General features: G+C 49.1%; 2 protein-coding genes across 3 annotated transcripts in view; both read left to right on the top strand.

The window, feature by feature from the left end:
* The window catches only part of ndufaf7 (NADH:ubiquinone oxidoreductase complex assembly factor 7), a 13,372-nt gene extending 8,173 nt beyond the window's left edge, over positions 1-5,199 (top strand). For both annotated transcript variants that reach the window (XM_041976044.1, XM_041976043.1), the window contains 3 exons: positions 110-253; positions 717-890; positions 4,887-5,199. In XM_041976044.1, the coding sequence (XP_041831978.1) occupies positions 110-253; positions 717-890; positions 4,887-5,111 (543 nt within the window). In that variant the 3' untranslated portion in view covers positions 5,112-5,199. The remainder of the gene's footprint in view (positions 1-109; positions 254-716; positions 891-4,886) is intronic.
* A 148-nt stretch (positions 5,200-5,347) lies between these two features.
* Positions 5,348-9,078, top strand: LOC121633792. The gene is made up of 2 exons (XM_041976045.1): positions 5,348-8,373; positions 8,608-9,078. The coding sequence occupies exon 1, from the start codon at positions 6,136-6,138 to the stop codon at positions 7,138-7,140; it is 1,005 nt and encodes a 334-aa protein (XP_041831979.1). The 5' UTR covers positions 5,348-6,135; the 3' UTR covers positions 7,141-8,373; positions 8,608-9,078.
* Positions 9,079-10,687: the final 1,609 nt, after the last annotated feature.

The following is a 10,687-nucleotide window of genomic DNA, read 5'->3' as shown; positions in this document are numbered from 1 at the left end:
TCATCAGGGAAAACGTTTCCGTTTAACTTCATCCTCTAAAGACACATTTTCCAGGAATTAGAATCATTTCCAGTTATTACCAGTTTGAATGTGGAAACTTCTCTGTCAGGCAGGTGAGAGGCGGGAGCATGTGGAGGTGTGTGCAGAGGGCGGAGTCATCATCCAGCAGCTGGCCCAGCGAATCGTAGGGGACGGCGGCGCGGCACTGATAGCTGACTACGGCCACGATGGAACCAAGACGGACACGTTCAGGGTACGACTAACTCGCCATGTACCTGGATCTTTTTTCTTTCATTCTGGTTTCTCGTCAGATGGAGAGTTAAGGCCAGTTCTAGTTTATAAACTGGGAAAAGTGGGCAGCGTCAGGAAATTCCCATCAACTCTGACCAGCTCCCCATCCTCTCCTTTTATTCTGTAGGTCTAAAGCACAGCTAGCAGCTAGTCGCTAGAAGCTAGCAGCTAGTAGCAGGCACCTAGTAGCTAGAGGATAACAACAGCCAGCTAGCTTTTAGTCAATAGAAAGAAATGAGCCCTTCACTGTTCCCAGATGGAAAAATGATTTTCCTTAAACATAAATTCCTTGGACTGAGACCAACGTCCTCGGAGACGCGGGTTTAATCCCTAACATCAGGACCGAGACCAACATCCTCGGAGACATCTCTACATCACAATATTTTCTGGGTAGTTTAATATTTATCGGAACATGCTCTCTTCAGGGTTTTAAAGAGCACCAGCTCCACGACGTCCTGTCCTCTCCCGGGTCAGCTGACCTCACTGCTGACGTGGACTTCAGCTACTTAAGGTGGATGGCCGGAGGGGGCGTGGCCTGTCTTGGACCCATCAGCCAGAGGACCTTCCTGAAGAACATGGGCATCGACACCCGGATGCAGGTGAGTCCATCTCAGGAAGCTGCTGCTGGACAGGAAGTAGAATTCCCATCAGCTGGATTAATGTAATAAACACTGTTAACGTCACATTTAAAAGTTGTTCTGTGGTCTTCTAGTCCAGTTTCACTATTTCTCAGTTTCAGTCAAGAGTTTAACTGGTTCTTCTCCCTGTATTCCCAGTACAGTAACTGGATCCATACATATGATGCTGGAACCGCTGGTCCTCTACCAGTATACCAAGTTTGGAAACTTTGTCTAAAAGTCCTGTTATTTGTTATTAGAAGTTTGGAGCACATGCAGAACATCTGGACCTCATTTACAGGAAATAATGCAGCTGCAGCCAGACTGTTGGCCAGCGTGCCACACAAAACAAACACACGACCAGCTACCAGTATGTAACTGTTGTGTATTCATCATTCATTCAAACACACATTTACACACTGATGGCGAAAGCTGCCATGCAAGGCGCTCAACCATGACCCATCAGGTCAGCAATTAAGGGTTCGGTGTCTTGCTCAGGGACACATCGACATGAGCTCTTCTGCTGGGGATCCAACCGGCAACCCTTGGGCTGCAGGACGACCGCTTTACCCACTGAGCCACGCCGCCCCACAAGCAGAGGACCTTGCTGTCATCTGCTTGCTACCACCTACTAGCTGCCTGTTGCTAGCTACCAGCTGCTAGCTGTCATCTGTCTGCTACCAGCTACTAGCTACCAGCTGCCTGTCTCTAGCTACCAGCTGCCTGCAACTAGCTACCAGCTGCCTGTTTCTAGCTACCAGCTGCCTGCTACTAGCTTCCAGCTGCCTGTTACTAGCTACCAGCTGCCTGTTACTAGCTTCCAGCTGCCTGTTACTAGCTACCAGCTGCCTGTTACTAGCTTCCAGCTGCCTGTTACTAGCTACCAGCTGCCTGTTACTAGCTACCAGTTGCCTGTTACTAGCTACCAGCTGCCTGCAACTAGCTACCAGCTGCCTGTCTCTAGCTACCAGCTGCCTGTTTCTAGCTACCAGCTGCCTGCTACTAGCTTCCAGCTGCCTGTTACTAGCTACCAGCTGCCTGTTACTAGCTACCAGTTGCCTGTCACTAGCTACCAGCTGCCTGTCTCTAGCTACCAGCTGCCTGTCTCTAGCTACCAGCTGCCTGCAACTAGCTACCAGCTGCCTACAACTAGCTACCAGCTGCTTGTTACTAGCTACCAGCTGCTTGTTACTAGCTACCAGCTGCTTGTTACTAGCTACCAGCTACCTGCTACTAGCTACCAGTTGCCTGTTACTAGCTACCAGCTGCCTGTCTCTAGCTACCAGCTGCCTGTCTCTAGCTACCAGCTGCCTGTCTCTAGCTACCAGCTGCCTGCAACTAGCTACCAGCTGCCTACAACTAGCTACCAGCTGCTTGTTACTAGCTACCAGCTGCCTGCTACTAGCTACCAGCTGCTTGTTACTAGCTACCAGCTGCTTGTTACTAGCTACCAGCTACCTGCTACTAGCTACCAGCTACCTGCTACTAGCTACCAGCTACCTGCTACTAGCTACCAGCTGCCTGTCTCTAGCTACCAGCTGCCTGCAACTAGCTACCAGCTGCCTACAACTAGCTACCAGCTGCTTGTTACTAGCTACCAGCTGCCTGCTACTAGCTACCAGCTGCTTGTTACTAGCTACCAGCTGCTTGTTACTAGCTACCAGCTACCTGCTACTAGCTACCAGCTGCTTGTTACTAGCTACCAGCTGCTTGTTACTAGCTACCAGCTGCCTGTTACTAGCTACCAGCTGCCTGTCTCTGGCTACCAGCTGCCTGCTACTAGCTACCAGCTGCTTGTTACTAGCTACCAGCTGCCTGCAACTAGCTACCAGCTGCCTGTCTCTGGCTACCAGCTGCCTGCTACTAGCTACCAGCTGCTTGTTACTAGCTACCAGCTACCTGCTACTAGCTACCAGCTGCCTGTCTCTGGCTACCAGCTACCTGCTACTAGCTTCCAGCTGCTTGTTACTAGCTACCAGCTGCCTGTCTCTGGCTACCAGCTGACTGCTACTAGCTACCAGCTGCTTGTTACTAGCTACCAGCTGCTTGTTACTAGCTACCAGCTACCTGCTACTAGCTTCTAGCTGCTTGTTACTAGCTACCAGCTGCCTGCTACTAGCTACCAGCTGCTTGTTACTAGCTACCAGCTGCTTGTTACTAGCTACCTGCTACTAGCTTCCAGCTGCTTGTTACTAGCTTCCAGCTGCTTGTTACTAGCTACCAGCTGCTTGTTACTAGCTTCCAGCTACCTGCTACTAGCTACCAGCTGCCTGTCTCTGGCTACCAGCTACCTGCTACTAGCTTCCAGCTGCTTGTTACTAGCTACCAGCTGCCTGTCTCTGGCTACCAGCTGCCTGCTACTAGCTACCAGCTGCTTGTTACTAGCTACCAGCTGCCTGTTACTAGCTACCAGCTGCTTGTTACTAGCTACCAGCTGCTTGTTACTAGCTACCTGCTACTAGCTTCCAGCTGTTTGTTACTAGCTACCAGCTGCTTGTTACTAGCTTCCAGCTGCTTGTTACTAGCTACCAGCTGCCTGCTACTAGCTGCTTGTTAGTAGCTACCAGCTGCCTGTTACTAGCTACCAGCTGCTTGTTACTAGCTACCTGCTACTAGCTTCCAGCTGCTTGTTACTAGCTACCAGCTACTAGCTTCCAACTGCTTGTTACTAGCTACCTGCTACTAGCTTCCAGCTGCTTGTTACTAGCTTCCAGCTGCTTGTTACTAGCTACCTGCTACTAGCTTCCAGCTGCTTGTTACTAGCTACCAGCTGCCTGCTACTAGCTTCCAGCTGCTTGTTAGTAGCTACCAGCTGCCTGTTACTAGCTACCAGCTGCTTGTTACTAGCTACCTGCTACTAGCTTCCAGCTGCTTGTTACTAGCTTCCAGCTACCTGCTACTAGCTACCAGCTGCTTGCTACTAGCTACCAGCTGCTTGTTACTAGCTACCAGCTGCCTGTTTCTAGCTATTAGCTGCCAGTCATCAGCATCTTCCATGGAGCTGTTGCAGTAAGCTTTTAATCTTTGTTATCATTGGTTATTTTAAAGGATTTCCATTAGCTGACGTCAAGATGTCATTATTTGGTTAATGTGTGTTTTCCGTCCGCAAGTAGTTTTTACTTTCTTATATATTTAACGTTGTGTGAGCTCTAGTGTCCTTTGTTCAGCAAGTAGATGAGAAAGTGGGTCTGGGAGACCTCGGGAATGAATCTGATGTATATGAGGCGGCTTCTTTACCAGGCGAACTAAACACTGTGCCCACAGCAAGTTATTTTCCTTGTCGTTCCACCTCTTCTTTAATGGTTTAGGAACAGGGTGGAGTCCAGATCGGGACTGAGGTCCTTCCCCAAGTGGAGGAGTGGGCCGCCAGTTTCCAACCACTGCTGTAAACTATCAAAAGCAAGCATTATAGTCTGAAGTAAAAAATAGAAAAACAGAAAACAACAACAGAAATACATAGAAAAGTACAGTAAGTAAACTTTATTTATACAGCACCTCCCAAGATATAAAATCACAAAGTGCTTCATAAGAGCCAAGAATGTGAAAACCGAATAACAAAAATGAATAAAAAGCAGATTTTAAAAGAAGTGTTTTAACTGTCTGAAATAAATTCATCACCAGCTCCTGAAACGTACGAGAAAGAAACGCGTAACGAGTCGAATACACAGCTCATGGCTGTAAATAGTTTCCTGTGTTTACCCCTGCTGTAAAACACAGCGCCATCATCAGCCCGGCGTTGCACCTTTTCCCTTTTATTCTGTATGATTTACCTCATTATGCCACAGCGCTTTATAAAGAAAGTTTGACTGGATTTAAAATAAATTCATGACATTTTAAATCAGTTTATTGAAAGTGTTGAAATGTAAAAACGTGTGAAATGTGTTTCCTGAGCTGCAGGATGTTTCTGATCAGCTGCTCCTGGGATCTGAAGCAGGGAACGTGGGAGGAAATGCATAAATGTCCCGCTCTGCTCTGCAGGTTCTCCTGAGGAGCTGCAGCGATGCGTCCAGCAGGAAGCAGCTGATCAGCAGCTACCACCGGCTGACCGACCCTGCAGACATGGGCCAGCGCTTCCACTTCTTCAGCCTGCTGCACCCCGGCCGGCTGGCCAGGCCCCAGCACCCGGAGGGGCTGAAGCTGGAGAGGAAGAGGAGCCCGGCGCCGCTGCCGGTGGCCGGCTTCTCCGAGCTCAGCTTCTCCTGACGGGACTTTGTTAATCCTCCTGAGTGGAACACCAGAAACTGCCATGGACCTGTTCCCTTTTCATCCAAATAAAATAAATAAAGAATCAGTCTATTCTCTACTTTAGGGAGCAGGAAGAAGGTTAATCCGTCATGAAACCGGAATAAAAAATAAATAGAAACACAAGTCTGCAGTTAGAAAGTGGAGGACCCGCTAGTGCAGGGGAGACCACATGTCCCTGGTCGGGTCAGGACCTCAGGGGAGACCACATGTCCCTGGTCGGGTCAGGACCTCAGGGGAGACCACATGTCCCTGGTTGGGTGGAGACCTCAGGGGAGACCACATGTCCCTGGTTGGGTGGAGACCTCAGGGGAGACCACATGTCCCTGGTCGGGTCAGGACCTCAGGGGAGACCACGTGTCCGTGGTTGGGTGGAGACCTCAGGGGAGACCACATGTCCCTGGTCGGGTCAGGACCTCAGGGGAGACCACATGTCCCTGGTCTGGTCGAGACCTGGTCCTCACCGCCATCAGCATGAGGTTTTCTCTACATGTGTAGAAAGAGTTGTGTGTGTGTGTGTGTGTAACCACTAAAATCCCTTAAATAACTAAATAACTTAGAGGACATGGTGCGTTCTGTAAGCGATGGCGAAATCTGGTCCTGAACCAGCTTCAGCAGCAGATAATAGACAGGAAGCGGTCTAATGAGAACACGAAGAACGGAACCCGTGTCAAGAATCAGCCACTTCCAGCAGGTCGGCTGCTTCCAGCAGTGAGACGAGGCCTAGCGGGACAGTAACCATAGCAACCACAGGTGCATGTGCCCATCTCCTCCTCCTCCTCTGGAGCCTCGTCTGCAGCTGTTTTAACTCAGTCCGACTCGTCCTTACTAAGTCCAGTAAGTCCCAGGTCCATGTTCACTCTGTCCGGTTTCTGTCTGCTGCAGATGTTTCCTGATGTTTTACTGAGCTAAAGCTGCACTAAATGAACCAAACCTGTGCAGGTTAGCAGCTTACGGAGCGTTCCTCCACGTTCCTCTGGCTGGGATGTGGGAGGTTACGGAGCGTTCCTCCACGTTCCTCTGGCTGGGATGTGGGAGGTTACGGAGCGTTCCTCCACGTTTCTCTGGCTGGGATGTGGGAGGTTACGGAGCGTTCCTCCACGTTCCTCTGGCTGGGATGTGGGAGGTTACGGAGCGTTCCTCCACGTTCCTCTGGCTGGGATGTGGGAGGTTACGGAGCGTTCCTCCACGTTTCTCTGGCTGGGATGTGGAAGGTTACGGAGCGTTCCTCCACGTTCCTCTGGCTGGGATGTGGGAGGTTACGGAGCGTTCCTCCACGTTCCTCTGGCTGGGATGTGGGAGGTTACGGAGCGTTCCTCCACGTTCCTCTGGCTGGGATGTGGGAGGTTACGGAGCGTTCCTCCACGTTCCTCTGGCTGGGATGTGGGAGGTTACGGAGCGTTCCTCCACGTTCCTCTGGCTGGGATGTGGGAGGTTACGGAGCGTTCCTCCACGTTTCTCTGGCTGGGATGTGGAAGGTTACGGAGCGTTCCTCCACGTTCCTCTGGCTGGGATGTGGGAGGTTACGGAGCGTTCCTCCACGTTTCTCTGGCTGGGATGTGGAAGGTTACGGAGCGTTCCTCCACGTTCCTCTGGCTGGGATGTGGGAGGTTACGGAGCGTTCCTCCACGTTCCTCTGGCTGGGATGTGGAAGGTTACGGAGCGTTCCTCCACGTTCCTCTGGCTGGGATGTGGGAGGTTACGGAGCGTTCCTCCACGTTCCTCTGGCTGGGATGTGGAAGGTTACGGAGCGTTCCTCCACGTTCCTCTGGCTGGGATGTGGGAGGTTACGGAGCGTTCCTCCACGTTCCTCTGGCTGGGATGTGGGAGGTTACGGAGCGTTCCTCCACGTTCCTCTGGCTGGGATGTGGGAGGTTACGGAGCGTTCCTCCACGTTCCTCTGGCTGGGATGTGGAAGGTTACGGAGCGTTCCTCCACGTTCCTCTGGCTGGGATGTGGAAGGTTATGGAGCGGCCTGAGCCTGATCTGATCCCTGTGGGTCTGTTTGGGGTTTTATGAACTGACACTCTGTCAATGACCTGCCTGGTGGCAAAAGTTCTTTTTTGTAATAGAGGAAAAAACTTTTTAAAATTGTATTCGGCTAATCTGCATCGACATGGGTGAATTATTAAACTGGAATTTGAATGAATGAATGCAACAAATTTTTTTCCAGTACAAACCCGTCCAAGAGTAAACAACAACATATAAACAAACAGGATCAGGCAGACTGAGGCAGCAGCCGTGCAGCGCGCCATCTTCACAGATGGAAAAGACAACATGAGGGAGAGTAACGGTGAGGCCAGAAAAAAAAGGCGTCTACATTGGGCCTGACGGGCCAAAGCAGTGAAGTCATGGGGAGGTGTGTCTGTAATAGATGATAGATAATATAATATTCAGGATAGAGCTGTTTCATCTGCCTTGAGTCTCTCAGTGGTCTAACTGGCTACTTCAATTCATCCGAATCTGGGTCGGTTTCCATCCAGCCGAGCCGACAACTTCTCCAAGTTGGTGTCCACCACGCGTACGAGCTCCGGAATCGCAGCCAGCTTGCTGTTCTGGGCTAGAAGAGCCTCCAGTTTACAATTAAGCTCCTGCAACGTCATAGTCTGTTCACAGCTCGACACACACCGGCACAGAAATCCAGCAGCTTGCCAGTGGCTGCCGACAGTGTCCGAATTTTACGATACACCAGGAAACCGCCCGCTCCAAACAGCAGAAACCCAGTTATCATGAATCCAAATGTATAGATGTCCTCTGTGTCCTCAACAGAAAGAATGGACAGACACATGACCGTCCACACCCCCAGGAATCTGTCACCTATCCAGCCGAAAACGTTCCGTCAGGACAAACAGGCTCCCCTACTCCTGTTTTTTGGTTAGAATAAATTTGGTCAATTGCATTGAGAGACCATCTGATCAGATCCATGGTTCAAGATGGTTCAGATTTAGAACAGACATGCAGAGAGAGGCTCAGATAAGACAGGACAAGTAGCAGGGCAGAGTGGGGGGGGGGACAAGTGTCACCCCTGTGTGCGCCCATGCTGCCTGTCTGTACTGCAGCCCTTCATATTCTCGCATTTTGGTACGAAATGGAACGAAAGCTCTTCTTTGACACATCTGTATAAATATGTCCTCATGCTTTGTTTACCCTTGTTATAGATGAGTTTCGAGTCATATCCATCGTTCAGGATGAGCGGGATTTGCTGTTAGATCACCTTGGATTGGTGAGTGTTTGATGCTAATCACTAGCCGCTAACCGCGGCCTATTCATTCATTCAGCTGACATGGTCATAACTGCTAACTAATTTATTTCTAATGTTTTGTTGTCCATCAGTTTTACGTTTGCAAAAGAGGGCAACTACCTTGATTATGATATTGTGCACTGTGACAATTGTTGTAATTCTTTATTTGAAATGTACACAATAGAATGCTAATGGACTGGTCCTGTATTCATACAGGCCGGGTTTTTCCTTCCTTCTACACTTCATGAAATACCAAGTTCTTGATGGCGAGCTGAAGCCCAGGAAGACAAGATTCATCCGACGTTCCGCCACCAGTGTGGTAGGAGACAAACGACGTAGCCCATCCCCCACTGCGCTCATTCAACTTCATTTAAAAACTTCGGTGCTCACAACAAACTGGACTTATAGATTTTTTTGTTTGGTTCCCAACCAGAAATCTTCATTTCCCATTTATTCATCCTCTGGGAAACGAGGAAAAAACTGCTGAATTCTGGGAAGAGGTTTGGGATCAAACTGGATTATGTGGAATATGTATCTGCATTGTTTTTGTTTTACCAAGTTTTTTTTGCACTGTTGCATTATTGTATAAAGTGTCAATGGTCATGACCAATTTCATTGTAAATATTTTGCACTTTAATTACTATTAATAATAATAAGGCATCCATATAAAGCTTTTGCTGTCTGGTGTTTATTATCCTGGTCTGCATCATTCTGGACTGATTCTAGGTGTTCAGTAACCACCCTACTGCTACTGGCCATCAGTTTGTTCTGTTGCCCCTTTTTACCCTGTCTAAGTGCTACAAAAGCGTCTGCCTTCGTCCAGAGCGGGAAGTCCTTCTATGGAGTCAAAATCACTTGATAAATGGGGCCCATCCTGGTTCTGTCCTGGCTCCGGGTCGGGGTCTCCCCCCTCCATGCTCTGGTCCAGGGTAAGAGTTCGGTCGGCTCTTCCTCCTCCGGTTGCAGACACACTGACGGTGGGAGGAAAATCTGGTTTTTTTTGCCTCCACCTTGAGGCCTGATCAGCCCCGCCAGGGCGGAGGTCGTGAACAGGCGGCGCTGGTCGGTCAGCATTAGAAAGTTCTGGACGGGTTATGATTAAATGTTCAGAACGTGTCCGAAATGGAATAAAGGAGCATGTGGTCTGGATGATCCGGAGGCGTACTACGGCGGTCTCGTGGAGGTCTTCGCTGCTGTGGCAGCAAACGTTTTTTCCCGTGTGTTGCCATGGTTTCCTCTCCGGTCTGCAGCTTCTTCACATCCTGCTTCGCTTGGACCAGCTGGTGGGCGTGTTCGGGGTGGGACATGAGGCGCTTCAGGTGCGCACTGGGAAACTGGCTGCAGGTGTGTGCGTTTGGCGTGCAGCTTGTGTGTGTTACTAACGAGACCTTGGTTTGATTCTCCAGGTCCGACGTTCCTGGTACGCTCCGAGGATCTGACTCCAGACCCCGCGTTTAGTGTCTTTAGTTCTGGATAAGATGCTGTGATTCAGCCATTATTGATTATTGATTGACAGATGATTGACAGGTGATATGTGAGTCAGAAAAGGAGGAGATGTGGTTTATTATGATGAATTAAAGAATATTTTATATTGAACTTGACCCGGGGTCCGCTGCTGTACCGTGACCTGGGAGGAGGTGATGGCGAGGGTTGAGGTCGTTACCTGCCTCACTGCAGCGTTATTGATGAAGTTTACCGGAAACCCGGCGGATTGGTTTGCTCCACGCCGTGGTTAAAGGGCCGTTCTCGCCTCGGGCTGGGAAATCTGTCGAGACTTTATCAGACGCGAGTGAAGGAATATCGTTCATATCCAGATGGCTTGTTTTGACTTGAAAGCTTCTTTTCTGTTACATTTTGCACAGCTGTGTTTTTGTTGTGGTCAATAAAATACTTTTTATTATTTGTTTTAGGAACATTTAATTTAATATGCAGCTACTTTAATTCCAGTCGGCTGTTTTAATGCACATGTGCTGCTGATCCTTAATGAAAGTATTTTTATTCCTGAAGGCTGTAAATTAAAATTATCTCTTTGGTTACTTGACAAAAAAAAAAAAGATATATATATCATATATCATGATTCAGGTAAAAAATATCGATATAAAATCTAGTTCATATCGCCCAGCCCTATTCTCACCCAACAAGCCAACGGATCAGAGCGGGTCACCTCATCAGCTGTTTATTTACCTCCATCAGCTGTTTATTTACCTCCATCAGCTGTTTATTTACCTCCATCAGCTGTTTATTTACCTCCATCAGCTGAACCACAGACCAGGAGCCTCATTACTAAAGCTGGTGT

Source organism: Melanotaenia boesemani, chromosome 22, assembly GCF_017639745.1.
Source record: "Melanotaenia boesemani isolate fMelBoe1 chromosome 22, fMelBoe1.pri, whole genome shotgun sequence".
In the NCBI taxonomy this organism is placed as follows: domain Eukaryota; kingdom Metazoa; phylum Chordata; class Actinopteri; order Atheriniformes; family Melanotaeniidae; genus Melanotaenia; species Melanotaenia boesemani.
This window is presented reverse-complemented; position numbering and strand designations above follow the sequence as displayed.

What these genes read in the sequence shown, in the direction of transcription:
- LOC121633792 (XM_041976045.1), top strand. Translation starts at nt 6,136, where the DNA reads ATGTGGGAGGTTACGGAGCGTTCCTCCACGTTCCTCTGGCTGGGATGT.